Source organism: Emys orbicularis, chromosome 22 (assembly GCF_028017835.1).
Source record: "Emys orbicularis isolate rEmyOrb1 chromosome 22, rEmyOrb1.hap1, whole genome shotgun sequence".
NCBI lineage: Eukaryota > Metazoa > Chordata > Testudines > Emydidae > Emys > Emys orbicularis.
In genome coordinates, this window is record NC_088704.1 from 9128902 (window position 1) to 9150342 (window position 21441).

At 53.5% G+C, this 21441-nt stretch overlaps 1 protein-coding gene across 1 annotated transcript in view; it reads left to right on the top strand.

The window, feature by feature from the left end:
- VWA5B1 (von Willebrand factor A domain containing 5B1) overlaps nucleotides 1–21441 on the top strand; it is a 57430-nt gene that overhangs the window by 29459 nt on the left and 6530 nt on the right. The window contains exons 11-17 of the mRNA XM_065421402.1: nucleotides 2845–3030; nucleotides 4386–4581; nucleotides 5867–6060; nucleotides 10287–10509; nucleotides 13638–13955; nucleotides 17783–17920; nucleotides 19446–19580. Coding sequence (XP_065277474.1) covers nucleotides 2845–3030; nucleotides 4386–4581; nucleotides 5867–6060; nucleotides 10287–10509; nucleotides 13638–13955; nucleotides 17783–17920; nucleotides 19446–19580 — 1390 coding nt within the window. The remainder of the gene's footprint in view (nucleotides 1–2844; nucleotides 3031–4385; nucleotides 4582–5866; nucleotides 6061–10286; nucleotides 10510–13637; nucleotides 13956–17782; nucleotides 17921–19445; nucleotides 19581–21441) is intronic.

Here is a 21441-nt window from a genome sequence, read left to right on the forward strand (position 1 = left end):
TGTTTCTCAGGTCCTGACTTTGACGGCGGGACCAGTTAACGTCGCACAAACATGGCTCGTGGATGATCCCGAACACACCAGCACGGAGCCGTTGGACCGAATCCCCCCTCCCAACCTCTCCCTCTCCTGAGCTGAAATTCCTGTAGGCCTCTCTGGACTCAAACAACAACAACAGGGCTGGTTTCCCAGGGGAACAGACATGTTGCATTTTAGTGAACTTCTCATCTCATTGCGGGGGTGAGGGTGGTCACAAGCTGCTCTTGGCACAATTCCTTGCTCTGGGACTGGCTCGCCAACTCCTACGCAGCGTGTGGGCGAGGAGAGCTGGATGGAAAAGAGCCTGCGTGTCAGATTCATTGGGGAGTCAGAGGTTGCGTGCAGGGAGGAATGGAAGCAGTAGGCGCGACACGCTCCTGGTGGCAAACATAGCTGCAGTAGTCGGCACAGACCGAAACAGAGGACTTGGCATCCAGGCAGCTAATTAGCTGTGAAGTGAAGTCAAAATCCCCCGTTTTGCTCAGCCCAGCCGCCTGGAGGTTCACAGGGTACATGGAAGGGAAATAACCGTGCAGTAGTTATGCTGGTTAAACTGACTTTAACGCCGGCTGGGAAGCGGTTTCGAGGTTTTGATGTCTGGCTCCCACGCTGCCAATGCCATAAATAAGGGGTCTCCCTGCACCTGTCACTTTCACTCCACAGAGTTGCATTGCAAGGTTCATTATTCACAGCCTCACTATCCCCACCTCGCCTGGCTACATCCTGTCTCACTGGCAGCGTTTGAAATCCTACACCCATCTCTCTCCTACAGCATTTATATTCCAAACTGGGAGTTACGGTTCCTTTATCATCGGCCTCCCCTCCACTTCCCCTCCCATTCTCTAGGGGTTTGTCTACACTGAAATCATGGGGGGTGACTGCTGCTAGTCTAAACACACCTGAACTAGCTTGGATTAAGCAGTGAAGCCCAGGAGGGCTGTACAATTACTTGGGAGGCTAGGGCATGCTGAAGCCCATGCCGCTGCAGCTTTAATCTAGCGCTAACTAGATTAAACTAGCTCAGGTCTGTCTAGACGAGCTGCCGTCACGTGCCATGGTTGCAGTGTAGACATACCCTAAACCTTTTGCATTTCCCCACCTGGCCCCTCTGGGATAGAACGCTCAGCTCTCCCCAGCAACGGTCATTGGGTTCATATGATTTACCGACGTCAGTGGGAGACCGAGATTCACCCTTCTTTGTGCATTAACTTGACAGGCTCCCATTGGTTCAGTCCAGCCTAGCACCAGGGTCGGAAATGCCAGCTGTAATGACTGTTTCACGGAAAGGGCCCAATCCTGTTCCCCCTATAGCCCATGAAGCACTTTCAGAGACAGAGAAGCACAAGCATCCGTGTTATAAATTAAGCCCCAAGACAGGAAAGGGTGTTTTTACAGGGCTGTTAATACAGGCCTCACTTGTTATACAGATGGTCTTCAGCCATCTAAGGCATCAATTAATGGCCCCATCAAGCACATCCTGGTGTGTCTTACAGATCCTGTATTGTGGACATTGAACCATGTAGAAAGTTTAAAACGCCCTGTATATAAATCTCTTTTTAACTTCTCTCTGCACTCTGGAAAACAGTTCCTAGTGGGAAAGCCGTGACGAATGGAGAACTTTCCAATAGATTTGCCTGTAATATATACATGGATATTGGCCTAGATCTCCAGCTAGTGTAACCTGGCATAACTCCATACAGGTCAGTGGGGCTACGTTGATTTACATAGAGTATAATTGACCCCAGCTGGCCCAGTGCTGAGCTACCAGTAGCCTCTTTGTGTGCTTGCGAGAATGGCTCTCTGTCCTTGGAAAGACGTGAAGACACGTTGATTCCGAGTGCCGAGATCTCTCAGCGCCTGCACTGGAGGCTTGTTTGGAAAGCCCCAGGGAGTTCTCTAGAGAAAGACAAGCGTGTCTCGTGGCTGGGGAGATTGGGAAGGGATGGCGCAGAGTTCGAGCGCACTCCACACTGTGTGTGAGTGATCAATGCCTATGCAGAGCAGGGACCTGCCTGCCATCCAAGGTACCAGAGTGTTATCCTGCAGCAAAGGCATCTGCTGAAATTCCCACTGAGGGTTTTCTGAAATGCACCCATGATTGGTTTCGTTGCCCCTGGTGTAGGGGGCTAGGCAGGGCAAAAAGGAAATTGGCTGGAGTGCAGAGGGCTGGTGGTAGATGGCACGATTTGGAGCAGCCTCAGGGGTGCTCTAAGTTGCTTTCTTGGCCCAGACTGGTGTCTGGCAGCTGAAGGATCAGGTGGCATAAACCACCTGCACGCTCTGCCGAGGGGGTTGGAATACTGGAGACAGGTGGCATGTAGCAGGTGAGTTCCCAGGGATCACAGGGCCCTATCACTCCACTCTGGTGTCTCTCACCCTCATGGAGCAGGAGGGGATTGCTGCCAAAATCAGTTTGCCCAATCGGCCAGATGTGTAAAGGGTGGATTTTTTCCACTTTCCCCTGAAGCATCATGTGTATGATGCAGGCAGGAGACAAGAGCAGCTGGGCCATCGGCCTCTCCCTGTGCGCTCAGCCTGTTCTGTCAGCTAGACTCAAGACATCACATTGTGATGGGCTCTGGAGAGGACAATCGGCGACTCTGAAATCCAGGTGGGCAGGTCTGTTTATCTTCACTGTGCAACCCCCCAGCATGTTCACACACTGACATACTCACCCACAGGTGCATGCCGACACGCTCAGGCATCCATGCACGCCCGTGCTCACAACACGTGCCCGCACACTCGTTCACAAACACCCTCCCCTCTGCCGTTTGACAGTCCACATGGGTTTGTGCTCTGTCCTGCCAGATGATCAAGTCTCTGAAGAAAGCTATGTCACCCGTCCTGAGCGATGTAACTGTGGAGTGGGTCTTTCCTGAAACCACTGAGGTCTTGATCTCCCCAGTCAGTGCCAGCTGTCTCTTCCCTGGCGACCGGCTGGTTGGGTACGGCATTGTCTGTGACACGTCCCTGTACATCTCTAACCCCAGAGCTGTAAGTAACCTCTGCCACATTCCCCAGCCCCCACAGGAATATATGTTTGTTTGTGCATTCAAATGTGTTTGGGTGTGCATGTGCATGGTGTGTGTGAATACATGTGTATGTGTGAGTGTGCCTGGGGTGTGGGTGTGTGCATTGTGTGTGAGTGTATGCAGGTGTGGTGGGGGAGCCAGTCACACACTCTCTCACTCCTCCCCGGTGTGGAGACTTGTATCTCAGATATGAGTCATGAAGTGAATGTGGCTGTAAGGGAACCGTGGCTGAGAGCTCGATCAGCAGGAGTTCCTAGCTTGGTAGCCACATACTGTTGCAGGGCTGCTCTCCCAAGGCCACGGTGGTCCTGACTTGAATCTTTCTTGGGCTATTATGCTCGTCACATGCACAGAAAACTCTGCCACCAGACAGGGTGTCTTGCTGAGTGGTTTGCCCCACTTCCATTCACGGGTCAGCTGTGCACCACTGAGGTGCCAGAGGAAGGTGGGGCGGTTGTTTGATCCCACTGTGCTTTGTTCTCTTCCTCTCCTTCCCAAACATAACACAAGCCAACAGAAGAGCCAAGAGTCTTGAAAAGCACCAGCTGTAATCGCCTGAGGCATAAGGATGTGAAGGGATGAGGCAGGAGTGTTGTAAGCAAGACACAAGAAGGAATTCTTCCGCTCTACTCTGTGCTGATTAGGCCTCAGCTGGAGTATTGTGTCCAGTTCTGGGCGCCACATTTCAGGAAAGATGTGGACAAATTGGAGCAAGTCCAGAGAAGAGCAACAAAAATGATTAAAGGTCTAGACAACATGATCTCTGAGGGAAGATTGAAAAAAAAAAATGGGTTTGTTTAGTCTGGAGAAGAGAAGACTGGGAGGGGACATGATAACAGTTTTCAAGTACATAAAAGGTTGTTACAAGGAGGAGGAGGAAGAATTGTTCTTCTTAACCTCGGAGGATAGGACAAGAAGCAATGGGCTTAAATTGCAACTGTCAGGGTGGTTAAGCACTGGGGAGATTTATGGAATCTCCGTCATTGGCGATTTTTAAGAGCAGGTTGGACAAACACCTGTCAGGGATGTTCTAGATAATTAGTCCTGCCACGAGTGCTTCGGAGTGGACTAGATGACCTCTCGAGGTCCCTTCCAGTTCTATGGTTCTTCAGTCAGGGAGAAGGGGTTTGGGACAATTGGATAAAGGGAGAAGGGGCACTAGACATGGGGTGTGGCACTTCATCAAGAGGTGTGGGGATGATGTACGAATTGCTAAGACTGCCAATTCCATGCACATCCTGAGCCCTTTCCAGACCCAGCAGGCCAGAGCGGATGCAGCATTCCAGCCCAATTCTTCTCTTTCCCTTTCTTCCCCAGGACAAGAGGCGGCGCTATAGCATGATGCATTCCCAGGAGTCAGGCAGTTCCGTTTTCTTTCACTCCCAGGAAGAGGGAGCTGGCTCGGACAGCTGGAGCTATCCCAAGGACTCTGAGGGGGGGCTCCCTTCAGAGCGGACCCCTGATCTCTTGGTGGTTGGTGGAGAACTGAGGAGAGAATCTGACCCAGATACTGGTCAGTTTCTCCTTATTGTAAACCCGATAGCATCACCCACTCCTCTTCCTGATCATTGCCTTTAGCCACTGGTTTGTCGCTTTCAGATAACATCCCTTCAGCTGTATCTCTGAGAAGTGACAGGGGTCTCTGGAGAAGTGGCAACAAATCACACAAAGCTCAGAGTCTCCATTTGGCTTGACTGCTTCATCCAAATATGTCTGGGAAACGAACTGGGAACCCACTGAGAATAGCCATCCCCCGAGATTTGCAGCACATCCTGGGCTCTGGCCCTGGGATTATTATTGCAATGTTTACGCTCCCTCTCATAGCCAAAACCGTCTGCACTAAAAGGTTTCCTGGCCTCTTGGTGACCCTCTGCAAGGTTTGGATCAGGCCAAATTCCAATTCCAGATGTAGGATTTTACTGAACCCCATCCCACTACTAGGCAGCCTGATGAGTGTATCCCTCTGGGGACATGCCAGGCCCTGTTGCTTCCACAAAGGGAGGGAGAGGGGTTAGATTAGGGGACTGGGAATCAGGACTCTTTGGTTCTCTATTCCTGGATCTGCCACTAACTCAGCCTGCGACATTGTGCCAGTCACTTTGCCTTTCCCTGCCTCATGTTCCCCATCAGCAGAATGGGGCGAATGATGTTTACCTACCTGCCAGCATGGGAGAGGACAGAGGTGTGCAACTCTTTGGCTAGACATTCCTCAGACTTGCAAAACAGTCCCTTAACCAGGACCAAAGTCACACTCAGTGAGGAGAGAGGAGTCTGGGGCAGACGTAAAACCAAGGTCCTGACCTCATGGGCATTAACAAGTCCCTGGCACTTTTCTCAAGGCTAAGGGTATTAATCCTGTTGGCCCAGTCAAATTCCAACAGTGTCACGACTCTGTTCCATCCCAGGAAGGGCTGCATGTCAGTCCTGGGTGCAGGGATCCCTGATTCGAATAGGGATCCTTCAGGACGAAAACCGCTCTATGAACATAAGTCCATGTACTATATTCCAAAGCTTGGCCCCTTCATGCCTGGGCCACCCCGCGTATGAGCAGTGTGGAGGGTTCTTTTCCCTGGGGGCTCACAAGCGCGAGTCTCTCTGTTGTCCTTCCCCCTACCTGGTTTATCTCTCTCCGGTCCAAGGCTCATCTTCCCAGCAGAGTCAGGGCGATTCTCTGTGGAGTTGGGGAGAGTGATTGGGCGGGAAGGGGCCTCCCACTCTCTGCCGCCTGAGACAAGGGATGTTAAAGACCTGACTGGCATTGGCTGGTCCCGCTGCTGATCAGCTCTTCCTTCGAACAGGGCTGGACCCTAAATCCTCCTCCAGGCGAAGGGTGTACAGCACCAATCAGATTGCCAGCCATGAGCCTTTCAAGAGGGTCCCCACAGCCAGCGATCCGAGCGCTGCCCTGGGCAAGAATCCTCTTCGCAAAGCCCACATACAGGATCTGTGCCAGCTCAGCCCGGAGCCACAGCCATGGCGAGCGGATTTCCAGGTAAGGGCCGGTGCTGGGCCTGGACGGTGGGATACACCAGCAGGGGCCTCGCCAGGGTAACCTCGCACTGCAGCCCCTCTTATGCCAGCGCAGCCTGGGCCCTGCTTCCTAGCTCGGAGGGACTCTTTCAGGAGCACATGGCAGTGTCACTGCCCCGAGGTCCTGTTACACGGCGTAGCTCCTGCCCGATGTGCCATTTTCTTGCACTGGAGCCTGGAGACCCAGGAGTTACATGTGACTCCCCAGCCCCAGTCTCCAGCACAGAAGCTGCAGGGTAAGAGCCTTTCCTACCCTTCTCACCCGCCCTGTACCCTCAGTTCCCCTGGACACTCTGGCCTCCCTGTACTGTGGCCACATAGGGCCAGGCTTTCAAATGCACTCAGCTCGGCTGGGAACCAGTAGCCCGATTTTTGAATGCTCTCAGCATGGTGAGTGGAAGGAGCAGAGCTCTCCTGAAAATCTGGCCCCAGGTGCGAGTGCTGAGCAACGAAACATCTGGCCCTGGGATCTCCTGAAAATCTGGCCCCCGGTGGAGGATTCCAGCTTCCAGACCCCAGTGGCTGCTTTGCAGGGGGCTCTCCTGCCTTTCCAATGCTGCGGCTTTGCCGTCTCCTCCTCCCTCTCATCTCCTGCATGTCACCACCCCAGAACTGTGGCTTCCAGGATTGCTCCCAGGCCCAAGTGCAACCTCTAGGGTGTAGGATGCTCTTCAGTATGCCTCGTCCAATGCCTCCTCTCCCAAGGCCCTGTCGCCAAACCAACCGCTATAGTCACACAATGCTCTCCTGCCCACCTTAAAAACACACTCAGGTGACTACGCCTGTAGAATCAGGTGTCGGGGCAGCCTTGCAGCGGCAGGCAAAGCGCCCAGGTTCTAGGGGCTCAGATCTGGGGCGTGCTTGTGCGCGCGTGCACATTTTGTGCTGCAACGTGGTGCCAAGAAGAAAACTTTGCTGCCAGAAATAAAGCCCAGCAGGTCCAGATTTCCAGCGGGGGGCTCACAACAGGTCCACCACTTCTTTTCATAGCCTGGGCTCATGCGTTTTGTCGGCATCTCTACTGTCTCCTTCATCAGCGCGTCTGAGCTCTGTTTTGTTCTTTGTTTGATCCTAGTTATACCTTTTAATTCTTCTTGGGTTCATATTTCACTAGAGTTTGGCCAAACGATATAAACCCTTCGGAGCTGTAGTAGTGCCTGCGTGCCTCACAGCAAAACACAAAGTTAATCTTGATGCAAATCCCCTGTTAATACAACGCCGGGTCCACGGCGATGAAAGATAGGGTACAAAAGGAGCTGGAGAGGAAAAGTCTGCCCCATTTAAATTGCTTTAATTCACAGCTCTTTCTTTTCACCTGGACACAACAGGAGACATTATCCCCAGAATGAGTTTGCATCAATGTCCCAGTCATTCTGCTCACTCCCACACCTTAACAAACGTGGGTCCAATTCATTCCCTGGTGTATTCCCTCTCTGTACTCCATTGGGCCAGAGAGATTCAGGTGTGCCTGAACTCCATCCATTGCAGCTGAGGCAGGAGTCAGAGGTGGCTTTGTCACGTTTTTGCTCCCCCACCATCCCACAGACAGCTGGAAGCTAATTCAGCCCCTGGTGCAAGCTAGAGCAGCCTCCAACAGCTTCCTAGTGCTTGTGGGCCCCTAGGGCCACCCATGCTCCAGGGATAGTGACTTTTTACAAGAGAAGGCCAGGCATATGCTGGGAATGCTGAGAGGGAAGGGTCCGAGGTTCAGCCCACAAGAAGGCTGATCGCTTCCCTTCTGAGGTCATGATAAACTGAAATGACAAGGTGAGGTTAGCTGAAAGGGTGATTTCCGTGGTGAATCAGAGGCATTCAGTCCCCTTTGAACGTGATATCAGCATGACGATTTTCAGGCAAAGGGCTGGAATGGCTCGCGCCGGTGTTTGACATGCCTGAGATGGTCTCCTTCGAAATCAGTGTCTGCAACAAGCCTGGGCAGACCAGAGCAAGAACAGCTGCTGCTGCATCCCTGTTCCCATGACAACCCTGAACAGGGTATCTGAGGTCTTCGATCTGTGTCTTCTCTGCCACAGGTTACAGAGATTGGCAGGGAGGGGAGGGGGGCCGAGGGAAGGAAAAACGGGGCGATGGAGAGTGGAGGGAACAGATGAGTAGAACACGGGAGAGGAATTATTCTCTCAGCCTCAGGGGTAGAGGGAGACTGGGACATGGAACATCACTAAGTCCAGGCGTTTCTAAGGGATGGTTAATTACAGACATGCCAGGGTGGATGCTTCATTCCTTCTGTGCTGTAGGGCTGGCGAGGTATTTGTGTCTACACCGTTAGGGTCGGCCAGGCCCCAGTCTCTGTGCATTGTGGGGGATGATGGTGTTTAGAAGACCACAAGGAGAAATCGGCCCTCGTCAGAACGCAGCCAGGGGTTAGACATGTGTGTTCTGCTTGGTTTTAATTGCTGCCTTGTTCTGCACCATCTCTCACACTGTGGGTGTGGGGGGGCAGCTTGACATTTTCAGAGATGTGAACGCAGAGTTCTTCTCCCCTCCCCCGCATGCCCACACCACAACTGGAAAGGAAAGGTCAGCGCATCAGGATGGATGGTTTAAACTCCCAGACGCTTCCCTGATCTCCAAGGAGAAAGGCTCAGGAGAGGAAAGAGCGAGTGGAAACGTGCCGGCAGTAGCTTCCAGAGAGAGACTTTCCACTGAGCTCACAGCAGATGCCTCCTTGCTTAGGTTCTACCACCTTAGGGGCATTTTCAGGGATCAGGAGAAGCCAAACTCAGCTGAGAACAAGGGGGAGGGAGTGTCCCTTCGTCACAGGTCTCCCTACATGGGGCTGGCATGGCTTAGACAAGTCAGTAAGCCCTCCTCCAAGGGCTGGGGCAGTACTAGAGGGATGTTGATGGGAAAGAAGCAAGTAGTGGGCAGGGACTCAAGAGGCCCAGTGCGGGGGGGAAAGGGAATTCCCTCCGCCCCAGACAGAGCGGGCTCTGGACAATCGAGGAGCCGTGGGGAGCTGGAAATGAGTTTGGTGATCTCCACCCAATCCACAGGAGACGGGCCCATCATCCAAAATCCACCATCCAAACTGCTCTGCCCTCACTCCCCTCCATTCCTGTGGGCAGTTGTAGAAGAGAGGCCAAGGGTTGAATGGGTTATGGAAACTGAATGCCCCACCCAACCCCTCGAGAGGGCCCCACCAGGTCAGGGCAGAGGTATTTGCACCGGAGGCCAGGGCAAAGCTTGCCACTGCCGTGCTGAGCTCGGTCTGTGAGGAATCAGAGGATATCGGCCTTCAGGGCATCTTTCTGCAACACTAGGAGTTCTGTCTCTCTTGCTCCCAGGAACGGAGTGTCCATACAGAGACCAGCCTTAGAGATGCTGGACAAAGGTATGAATGCTGTCGCCTAAGGCCTGCTCTGCACTAGAAAATTAAGTCAGCTTACCTATGTTGCTCTGAGGCGTGAAAAATCCCCCTCCCACAGAGGGGCATAGTTAAGCCGACTTAGCCCCCAGTGTAGACAGCGCTAGGTCGACCTAGCTACTGCCTCTCGGGGAGGTGGAGCACCTAGTAGAGTCTACACTGAAGCGCTGCAGACAAGCCTTCAAGCTTAGCAGAGTCGCTGACACAGGGATCTGTTTCTCTCCCTTTCTGCCCACCCCCAAGGGACTATTTTAAGGAGGAGGAACGCCGCTCAGTTTTCCCTTCGTAACTAAGTAGCTGGGCCCCGGCCTGCCTATTTCGTCCTTCTCTTAGTTGCCATGTGAAGTAATTAAAAGAGCCAGATGGAGGAAATTCACATTTATCCTCCCACTGGTCAGGGGAAGGCGCTCCCTCGATGACTCGTTCCAGCCCCCAAGGGAATGCACCCGGGGCACGCACTGAGAAATAAATCCCAGCTAGTTATCAGGAGACCTTTGCGGGGTGGTGGTGGTGAAACGCTTGTGTTCAGTAAACAGATGCCGTTTCACATGTCAGCGTTTTGCATGTCTTACGAGCCAATAAGAGAGCTGGGTCAAGAAGGGAATGGGTCAAACACAGGTGGGTAGGTGGTAGGATCTCGCCTTCCTATCGATCCATCCGTTCCCTACACAAACCTCTTCTTTCCAGTGGTCTATCGTCATACGCCCCCCCACTAACAGTTGCTGTGCCCGTGTCTTTCCTAACAAGACCCCCACCCATTGTCCATGCCCGTCTATCCCACTCTGACCTTTCCTTGTTCACAGCCTTTCACCGCCAGCCCCTACGTCGCCACCACACGGATACGAGGCACCGGCGCCAGGAGGCCCTCTCTACTGCACCAGAGCTGCCTGTCGTTTTGTCAGGACGCGGACACTCCCCAGCCACAGGATGGTCTCCAGCACATGGCTCCAGGCAGGTGCCTGGGTCAGCCGGAGACCAGCTCTGTCCTGAGATCCTCCTCGGGCAGCCGGAGCCCTGGGGATCAGGGTAAGTGTCATTCAGCAGGTTGCTATGAAGAGGGTCCACCTCTGGAGCACAGCTGGCCTAGCACCCTAACCAGTCTGTCTGTGCACCTCCCACCATAGCACCTTGGTGCCTGGATAGGCAAATTAGGAAACGTTGATCAAATCGTAAAGAGGCCAGTGGCAAAACTGCTCCCCCAACACGCCCCCTCCTGGCTGAGTATGGAATTGCACCACTTCTTGCCTCAGTTCCCCCTCCCCTCATCTCCTAGAACTGGAAGGGACCTTGAAAGGTCATCGAGTCCAGCCCCCTGCCTTCACTATCAGGACCAAGTACTGATTTTGCCCCAGATCCTTAAGTGACCCCCTCAAGGATTGAACTCACAACCCTGGGTTTAGCAGGCCAATCCTCAAGCCTATTCCAGCCAGAAGAGGGTCCTAATCTTCAGCCTGACCACTTTACAGCGTCTAATCCCTTATTATCCTTTACTAAAGTCCTGCAGAAATGTAAACAAAACAAACCTTCAGCCCGGCTGGGCTCAGCTGTACGTCTCATCCTCTACCATTTGCAACTATGCCTTGTCCAGGCTCCTGGGCATTCAACAACCTCACTGTCTGGGCTGGCAAACTCCTCTCCTCACTCAGAGCTTCAGGCAGGTTCCAGTTCCTTAAGACCCTGGTCTCCAGTCAGGCTTCCAGCTCACCCCTGGAGTAGCTGCTCCGCTCTGCTTCCTCAGGCTGCTTCAGAGAAAGGGAACACCCCCCTCTCCTTTCCTCTGGGTCGCCTCTCTCCAGCTGGGCACTCCCAGGCCCCAGCGCTTCATGAGGAAAAACAAAACCCCAGCAAAAAACAACCCCAGCTCCCCTCCAGCTGGGCTTTATCCCTAATCAGGCCTGGCGCTACCTCCTGGTGCCCCCAGCCTGGTTAATTGGCTTCTCAAGCCCATATTAACCCTTTCACAGCATGTGTGGGGTAAACCAAACTTTGTTTCACTCGCCGGATCAGCTCCACAGCTGTAATAAATCAGCCTAATTCCATTGATCACTGATGGAGCCATGCCAATGTACCCCACCCGGCCCACCAGTCCCTTTGTAACCCTGCTCTTGGGAGCCCGAGAAAGGAGATGACAGCGTGGGAGGCCGCCCGTGGCGTGGCCATTATATCAGGTGTGTCGTAGACTCCCAGGGCAGTGCGTTTGTTGGCAGTGATCTCCAGGGTAGGGTTACCAACCCTCCAGGCTTGTCCTGGGGAGGCTCCAGGAATTAGAGTAATCTTTAATTAAAGATCATGTTGTGCGATGAAACCTCCAGGAATATGTCCAACCAAAACTGGCAACCCTAACATCAGGGAGGTGGATGAAAGGTGCGTCACTGTTCCCATTAAAGGTGGGTGAAGCCTTTTACATTTGTTCTCCCGGAACAGCAGCTTATTTTAAAGCACCCGATGAGCGTCAATCACCCTTGGCAATGTTCTGGCCCCCTTCTGCATCACCAAGTATCCCAGCATGCATTGCAAAGCGGCTAATGCTTTCCTGTGTTCCCCCATGAACGGCCAGGCCTACGACTGCACTTGGCCTGATGCAGCCCCGTGGTGCTGTACACGGCAGCCCTCAGCTGCTCTCCTCTTTTGCAGTCTGCAAAGAGGACTGGTTGCTTGTATGAAGATGGAACATTGCATGCTGGGATATGTCGTTTCCAGGAGAGACATCCCCCTCCTTCATGTTGTTAATTATTAATTATTATTATGATTTTGCATTTAGGGTTGCCAACTTTCTAACCGCACAAACTGAACACCCTTGCCCCGCCCCTTCTCTGAGGCCCCACCCCTGCTCACTACATTCCCCCTCCCTCGCTCTCCCCCACCCCCTTTTACTGGGTTGGGGCAGGGGGTTGGGGTGCGGGAGGGGGTGAGAGCTGTGATTGGGGGTGCAGGCTCTGGGGTGGGGCCAGAAATGTGGGGTTCGGGATGCGGGAGGGGGCTCCGGGCTGGTGCAGGGAGTTGGGGTGTAGGAGGGGGTGAGGGCTCCGGCTGGGGGTGCGGGCTCTGGGATGGGACTGGGGATGAGGGGTTTGGGGTGCAAGAGGGGGCTCCAGACTGGGGGGGTGGGGCCGAGGGATTCAGAGTGTGGGAGGGGGCTGCGGGTTGAGGCAGGAGGTTGGGGTGTGGGAGGGGGTAAGAGCTGTAATTGGGGGTGCAGGCTCTGGGGTGGGGCTGGGGATGCGTTGTTTGGGGTACAGGAGGGGGCTCCAGGTTTGGGGGGGCTCAGGGCTGGGGCAGGGGGTTGGGGCTCAGGGTCAGGGTGCAGGCTTACCTCAGGCAGCTCCCGGTCAGCAGTCAGCAGGGCTAAAGCAGGCTCCCTGCCTGTCCTGGCATCGCGCTGCGCCGTGGAAGCGGCCAGCAGCAAGTCCGGCTCTTAGGTGGGGCGGCCAGGAGGCTCTGCGCGCTGCTTTCGCCCGCAGGCACCGCCCCCCCAGCTCCCATTGGCCTGGGTTTCTGGCCAATGGAAGTGCAGCGCTGGTGCTCGGGGCGGGGGCAGCGCGCAGAGCCCCCCACCCCCTCCCGCCTAGGAGCTGGACCTGCTGGCTGCTTCCTGGGCATAGCGCAGTGCCAGGTCAGGTAGGAACTAGCCTGCCTTAGCCCTGTAGCACCACCAACTGGACTTTTAACGGCCCGGTCGGCGGTGCTGACCGTAGCCACCAGAGTCCGTTTTCGACCGGGCGTGCCGGTCGAAAACCAGACACCTGGCAACCCTATTTGCACTGCTATCGTGTCTTTCATCCAAGGATCAAAGTGCTTTACAAACACGAAAGAAGACTCATAAAGACCGGGGAAATTGGTATAATCCCCATTTAACACAGGGGGAAACTGATGCACCAAGGAGTTAAGTCACTTGCCCAAGGTCACACCGTGAGTCATTTGCTGTCAGATACAGAATACAGGAACCCACTGACATCAGTGGGTGTAACTGGGAGCAGAATTTGACCCCAAGTGTCCTTGCAGGCAATCCTGGGTTCTAACTCCTACTCTGGCATGTTGTCAAAGTGGCCCTCATTTGGGAAGCTCCTTGGCACACCAGTGACAGCAGAGGATGGGAGACAGCCTTGCCCTTCACTGTGATGCTAATTCATTTTGTGCCTGTTGCTTGCCTGCAGAATCTGCCCAGCACCCTTCCTTTGCCTTTGAAACAGAGACTTCGTCAGACTGGGATCCCCAAGATCTTGATCTCAGTTCCACCAGGGGGTACCCGCGCTCCCCCAGGGCCATCTGCAAGGCGGTGGTGAAGGGGTTAAGGGGTAATGAGCCTGTCCAGTGGGAAATCACCTTTGACATCCGGCCCCTGTTCCAAGACAGAGAGAGCCGTGAGAACGACGAAGGGGATCTGTGGAACGAGACCTTCCACCACTTGGCGGCCAAGTCCATCATCCGGGATTTCGAGCTGCTGGCCGAGAAGGAATGTGAAATCGAACACGGTAATGCCGGCGTCCTTGCCAGCCAGCCTCAGTGAGAATGGAGGGCCAGATTCCCAGAGCTGGTGTAAACCATTGCCGCTGCAGTAGCCTCAATTATCCCACGTCAATTTACGGCAGCTGGGGATCTGGCCCTCAGTGTTATCACATGTTAACGCAAGGTCACATGGTGGAGATGCACCGTGGCCACGTGTTGATGCTCCATGTGATGATCTGAGGAGAGTCCCCCAAGGCTGGCCTCATGCCCTCTCCGCTTTTCTCCAGCTCACCTAATTGCTCATTAAATATCCCTACTGCATGTTAGCACTCTCCTTCTCCTCTCCCTCTCACCTTCTCCCACACTCCCCTGCTTCCCACAGAGGGCTGCTAATTATATTTTTAGAGGGTTAGTCACGTTGAGTCGTGAGCCCAAATCAAACGCTTTTAGGCCTTTTGAGAACCATAACACAACACCTGCTGTTCAGCCCCCTCCGCCATGGAGTTGCAATTCTCAGGGCCTGGCTTTGAATGGAACATCAAACGGTTCCGTTCAAAGAAGTATCCAGAAGTTGAGACTCTACCAGGAAATCTAACCCCGATTATCACTCCTAGTGGAGCTGTTTGGACACGTCTCTGAACAAGTCTGTGAATTAGCCAAACCTCCTGGGCTGGGGATCTCTTGATGGCAAGTCCCCTTGTGATATTTCTGCTATTTCCCAGTTCTGGCACAGAAGTGCAGAGGCCTCTGACATGAAAATAAGTGGGCTGGGAAAGGAAACCTGAGCTGGGAAAGGAAACCGACAGATTTGAGCCTGTTTGGCTGTGGTTTGAGTTTGGGGTGTTGCTTCAGTGACTGGGGAGGGTTATTTTTTCTTTGCCCATCCATCGGTGGGAGTCAGAGAGCCAAATTCTGCTCCGGTTCAAACCCATTGAACTCCGGGGACGTGCATGAACGGTAACTCAGCACAGAATTGGTCTGAAAACACTCTCTCCCAAAGACATATGAACCAAAAAGGCATCCACTGATTTCAATGGACTTACACCAGGGATGAATTTGGGCCTCGGGAGTTAATAAGGAGGTGGCCTTTGGCACTGCGGAACAAGAGCCAGTGAGATGGGAGAGAGGGCCGTGGGAACACAGGCACTGGAGCCAGCGTACAATTAGGGTGACCAGATGTCCCGATTTTATAGGGACAGTCCCGATTTTTGGGTCTTTTTCTTATATAGGCTCCTATTACCTCCCACCCCCGTCCCGATTTTTCACATTTGCTGTCTGGTCACTCTACATACAATACTGAGCTCTGCCAGCTAGCAATGTCCTCTACTGCAGGCTGGTAGCATCTCTCCGTTCTTTATCTCTTTCTTGAAGTAGCCCAGGGATGAAATTGTCATGGAGAAGTAAAATCAAATGGACGCATTAAGAAACAAAGAGAGAATCCTGGAAAGGGACAGACATGCTGACGAGGAAAGGAGAAGATGCTGTTATTTAGATGGGAGCTGGGTATGCATGGGCAGCGACTGAAGAGTTGACTCTCTGTGGGTGCACTGGGTTGCGGCTGGGCGTGGCATAGCCGCTCTTCTCTCTCTAGCGCCCCCTCCTGTTGGTCACTCTGGTCTCATGATGCTCTGCCTCTTCTCGTGATTCCGTCCCCCAACCTGGTCACGCTTTAGTCCCATCTCTGCTGGGTATCAGAAAGTCCAACAACTAAAACTTCAGTGCGCTTACAAAAGGTTTTCTGCCTTCACTGGAGGCCCTGTGGTCCTCAAACCCATTTTTGTCTCAGGGCTCTCAAACCTCCTTATCCTGTATTGTCCTGGGCTGCACACCACCTTCCCAGTGATGGGTAGGGGAACCCAGGCCCCACCATTACACTTGGTTCCAGTCCAGGGACCCTATAATCAGCTGTCAAGAGCTGCTCTGTCAGACACCTTGCTGCTGCCTCCCTGGGCTTCTACCGACTGCAGCTGGTCAGCTGGTCTCTCCCACTGCCCCCCGAAGTTCACCCTGCTTTCAGGGCCAGGACTCACATGGCTGTCCCCTGGAATCCCCCCAGAAATCCCAAACCAAAAGTACAACTTAACCCAACTTCTGCTCTCCGTGGGCTTAACCTTCCACAGCTCCTCAGTTAAATGCCTCCCAGGGCTCCAGATCCTGCCCTGGTATCAGGACTCCTCACCAGAGCTTGCTCCTACTCTCTCCTGGCCTCCTGCCAGACTTGTCTACTCACAAGAGGATCCCAGTGTCAACTCTTCCCCTGAGCGTCCTCCTTGACCTTCCCAACCTCTCCACTGTCTAGTCCAGTGATACTCATGCTGCTCTTCAATGTGTCTCCGACGGCTCTTTGCAGCACATGCTATTAAAACACCGGGCGCTTTTACTATGTTATTAACCAATTAAGTGATCAACTTGCACTAAGTTATTAACTTATTTGCCTTAAGACTATTATATATGTATATAAAAAGCAAAATATTTCCCGTCATACTGTTTAAATCTGACTAGAATGTATTGTAAATGAAACAATGAATCCACACGACTGGGGCTTTTTGGGGCTTATCACTAATTCGACTCCTGAACTGCGGTGGTCTGAGTATCACTGCTCTAGTCCCAGAGAGGGATTGCAGAGTTCCTCCCTGCAGCCCCCTTCTAACATTATCTTCCCTTCTTTATAGTCACCACTCCAGCTGGGCTTCATCTTTAATTAAGCCTGAGCCATCCCTTCCCCACACACTGTATCCAGGTAGCATATTAGCTCTTGGGTCCACATTAACCTTTTCATTTGCTGTGTGGGGTACACACCCCATCAGAGGAGCACAGCTGAAGCTGGGTTGGGCTGCTAATTGGAAGCATGTGAGGCGTGACACCTCTAGGCTTGGCCTGTTGACCCAAGCGGGGATGGTTTGTTTCACGGTGGCTTGGTTTGTTGGTGGGCTCAGAGGTGTTTTACAGCAATGCATTGCGGTGCATCACTTTCCAGTGGTGCGGTACGGATGGATTCGGAAACATTCAAGGGCTTTCGAAAGGCACTGATACCAACTGGTGCCAGATCCAGCAAGCGCTGACTGTGATCCCATCTGTGCTACAGTGACAAAGAAACATCGGTCCATTCAAAGGGGCTCAGTGTCTCAGATCACTGGGATCCTTGAGTTAAGACCCTACGGCTCAATATTAAGGTACAGAAGAGCTGGCACCTTGATTGAGTCTCCCTAAAGCTGACTCAGCACTCCCAGACAACCTGCCCTGCTTCTTGAATAAAAGCTGGGATGGGGTCTTTGAGGGCACACAGTGAGAACGGCTTTCTAGGACACTAAACTAGGGGAGGGAGGGAGAATGAGCAGTGTGGGGAATCTAATGGACGGCCCCTCGCACCAAAGCCATCTCTCTCCTTTCCCTAGGCCGTTCCCCTGTTCTCAGCTCTGTCCCACCTGGGAGGAAGCTCCAAACTGGCCAAGTGCCTGGTGTGCTTCTCCCTGGGTGGTAATATTGGGCTTGCTTTCTTTTTTGTGTGACTTCAGTGATCGGGGGCTGGACTAACAGCTCTGGAGGATGCAGTGTCTGGCCCTGGAGAATGGCACTATCTAGTCAGCCACCAAAAAGGACTATGGCTTGCAGCAGCCACAGAAATTTTCCCATGTTGCCCCATGCCACTGTGCCTTGATCCTGGCCCAGAGAGACCACAGCTCTGGGCAAAGGGATATGCCAGTCTCCATGGTCAGTTCAGTCGTGGGCCTCTTTGCTGAGAGTGCCAGTGAGGAGGTTGAGGAGTGTAGGTGGCTTTTGTGATCCAGGCCCCGGGAGAGGGACTGAGCCCACAAAACTCACGAATCGTAACCTGACGTCTCTCACCCAACAGGGTCTGGGAGGCGGTACCAGGTAAATGCTGTCCAAACCAGCCGAGCCTGCAATGTCATCAGCAAGTACACGGCCTTTGTCCCGGTGGACCTGAGCACCAGTGGCTACCTGCCAACCGTGGTCGAATATGCCAATGCAGGTAACAGGACACTCCAGCATAGCGTCGTTACTAGGCTGGGGCTGGCATGCCTCCCACACTCCCTGTTAATCTCCTGAGGCCCATTGCACAGGAGTGTGAGGGGCCCGCCTGGGGGTGTCACCGGGGAAACATGGTTCTGACAGCACCTCAGAGCTTGGGCAGGGGAAAAAAAACCAGGCCTGCCAATATAGGTAGTAATAACAAATCCATTCTCTTCTGTGAGGTTCAGGGCAGCTGGGCCCTGGATCTCCAGCTACTCCTTCAGTGCAGGTCTCCATGGTGTTCATGTGTCCATATATCCTGGACTCAGAGGTTCTTAGTCTTGGGCTATGGTTGAGCTCTCCAGCATTGGAGCCCAAGGGTGTGTCTGCCCAACTTGGAGGCCAGGAGTTTTCCTCTCCACCATGCAGTCCTGACTGACCACAGCCAGCTTGGGGCCTGGAGGTGAAGGGGTCAGACTCACCCCTGCGGCGCCTCCTACTGGTTACTCCGGGGAATCAGCTCAATCCAGCCCGGAGCGCCCTCTGCAGGCTGGTGATCCGCCTTGTCACTACAGGCCCCCGTGTCCCTCCCAGGACCCCGGTTCCCCTTGCTCTGGGTGCTGCCCCCTAGCAGTACCCACACACACTGGGTCTCCCCTCCCAGGGGAACCCCCACCCACTAACCCCACCTCGCCTCAGAATAAGGCTACTGCCAGTCACCATCTAGCCCCACTCCCTGGGGCAGACTGCAGTATCAGCCACTCATCACTGGCAAGGTTGGGTTTGGACCTGCTACCTTGGCCTACCTCTGGGCTGCCCTATGCAACCCCCAGTACCTTTGGCCCAATGCTAGGCCGCAGCCTGGGGCTTTCCAGGGTGGAGCTCCCCAGCTCCTCTGCCTTTCCCCAGCCCTGCTCCACTCAGGTACCCTGTCTCTAGCTCCCTGCAGCCAGGCCCTTCTCTCTCTGAATGCAGAGAGAGACTGCTGAGCTCCTGGCTCCCAGCCTCTTTATACAGGCCAGCTGGGGCCTGATTGGGCCATGGCCCAGCTGCGGCTGTTTCCCCAATCAGCCCAAGTCTTTCCTTCCACAGCCCCAGCCCTCTGCAGGGCTGGCTTTAACCCTTCCCAGGCAGGAGCGGGTAACCACCCCGCTACAAGGGGTCTCTCAGCCTGGGCTGTTCTGAAGGCCCGCAGCCTATGACAAAGGGGTCGTTACAGCAGGAAAGGGGATGTGCTTGGTTGGCGAGCAGGAGTGTGACGAACGTACCTCTCGAGAGCCTGTGGCCAGTTAGGGGAGTGGTGGGCTCTCAGAGGGCTCCAGGCTCTTAGCATAGAGTGAGCGCCACAGAAGCGGCCTACTGATGAGGAAGGAGTCCTCAGGGCCAGACAGGAGTACAGTAGCCGGTCCCAGGGCGAAGGAGGGTGCCACTGCTAGGCTTGGATGCCGTGAAGTGACTGATTTCACCCAACTCACTTGATTGGCATTGTGTTTGGGTGTCCATTGGGAACGGTAATGCTGTGAATTCCCTTTGTTCACCCCAAGGGCCAGCGTCCAAACAAGGTGGCCAGCGGAGCTCAGGCTCAGGAAGCAGAAGGCACCGAGTCTTCTCCGTCGGACTCGGACGCACCCAGTCGACTTGCGGCCAGGATGGCGCCGACGATGGATTTTACGGCATGAGTAAGATTGCAGCCCTTCTGGGGCTCAGTCCTGTAATCAGTGATTAGAACCCGTGGGTATGATCTATGCACTGACACATGCTGTCAGCCCTCTCCATTTTTTGCCTCTGGTCAGTTTTCTTCGTCTGCCCTTTTCTTTAGATCTGCTGCCTGTTTCTTGAAGGGCAGTAACAGCAGAGTTTAACACCTGTAAGCAATGGCAGCATTTTCAGGATGAAATCCCAACCCTAGTGAAGCCAGTGGGAGTTTTGCCATTTACTGCAATCGGGCCAGGATTTCACCTCAGGAATCTGTAATCTAAGCAGCCCCCGGCCAACAGCCCCAAACCCGGAGTTACAATGCCCTGGCCAGCTCCAGGGTAGATGAAAGCAGTCCATCTAGGCTATGTCCTATGTGACAAGATGGCCGATGTAGTATGGTGGGTCCTGCGCTTTTCTTGGTGTGGGGCTAAGATGCCACCCCTTGCCCCTGCCCTTGGGGCACCGAGGGCCCCACTAGTGGCCCGGGAAGGTGGTAAAGGAGAGAAGCGGGGGAGGGGTCTGGGTTTGCTCCTTACTCTGAGCCCCAGCCCCTCTCAACCCCTGTGGGTTCTTATCCTCTTCCCCCTTGGGTGGGGTACCTTCGGTCCTTAAACGCTGGGGGAGGGAGTCTCCCTCCCATGCTGGGGCAGGGTCTCCCTTACTCCGGTTTTCTGATCTTCCAAGTCTCGCAGCACACCTCCAAGCTCCAGTCCTCTCTCCTTCCTCCTTCTCCCCTGACTGCCTGAAGCAGGGGGTTTTATTAGGTTGCTAACAGGGCCTTCATTAACTACAGGTGCTCCAACTAACCTGTAGCAACCCTCCCTAGTCTACAGGGAACCATGCCTTAATTAGCCTAGGGCTTATATACTTCCCCTCTCCCACTGCTCCCTGACCCTCCTGTATCTGCTATAGAATTGTCTCTCTTTCCTATGGCCAAGATGACCGCTCTTTAGAAAGGAATATACCCAGCTACTGCCATATGAAAGGTCTGATGAGGAGCAGAGCATGTGATCTGGCCAGCTAACCATGTTTCTGGCTGGAATCCATCTCTTGAAACAGGGCATCTATAAAAGAACTTATTCTGAAACGCTCAGATCACGAGAAGTAACTCTTGCTGATGCTCTGAGGTTAACTGGCAGCACAACACAGGGGACACGAGGGGCTGAGCCTGCTGTAATTAGAGACATGGGGACTTCAGACACTTGACTGTCTCTGTAAATCTCCTACTAATGAAGATAAGTTAGGTTGGACTTTGTCTCACGCAGTCATGACTGCTGCTGAATTAAAATGATCTTCTCCTTCAGGGATACGGAAAGAGCTGGAATTCATGATTGTTTGGAAAGTAACTGTGCTGAAAAATGTTCTCTCTCTCCGAATATATCTAGAATCAGCTGAGCTAGGTCTCTGCAGAAGGCTTGTCTAGAGGGTCGCACAATAATGTTTTGAACTAGCTATACATCCAGATGTTGTTATGTTGTAATGGAGGCGTTTCTATGATCAGCCCCGGAAGGGAACAGTGGCCATTTGCCAGCTCCTCTTATATGTATTGAAACATAACAATAAATACAAACAGGCAGGCTGGATCCTTAGCTGCGGAAATAGGCTTAGCTTTATTGAAGTCAGTGGAGAAAACAGTTCAAGTTATTCGCATCAATTACACTCCACTGATTGACACGTATATACACAGGTATGTCGGATCTGCCAAGCTGGAACAGACCAATGGTCCATCTAATCCTGTATCTTCTCTGTGGCCCTGGGCAATACCAGATGGTCCAGAGGAGGGTATAACCTCCTCACAATGCACCAAACTGTGCAATCCTCTACCACTGTGGAGGAGAAGGA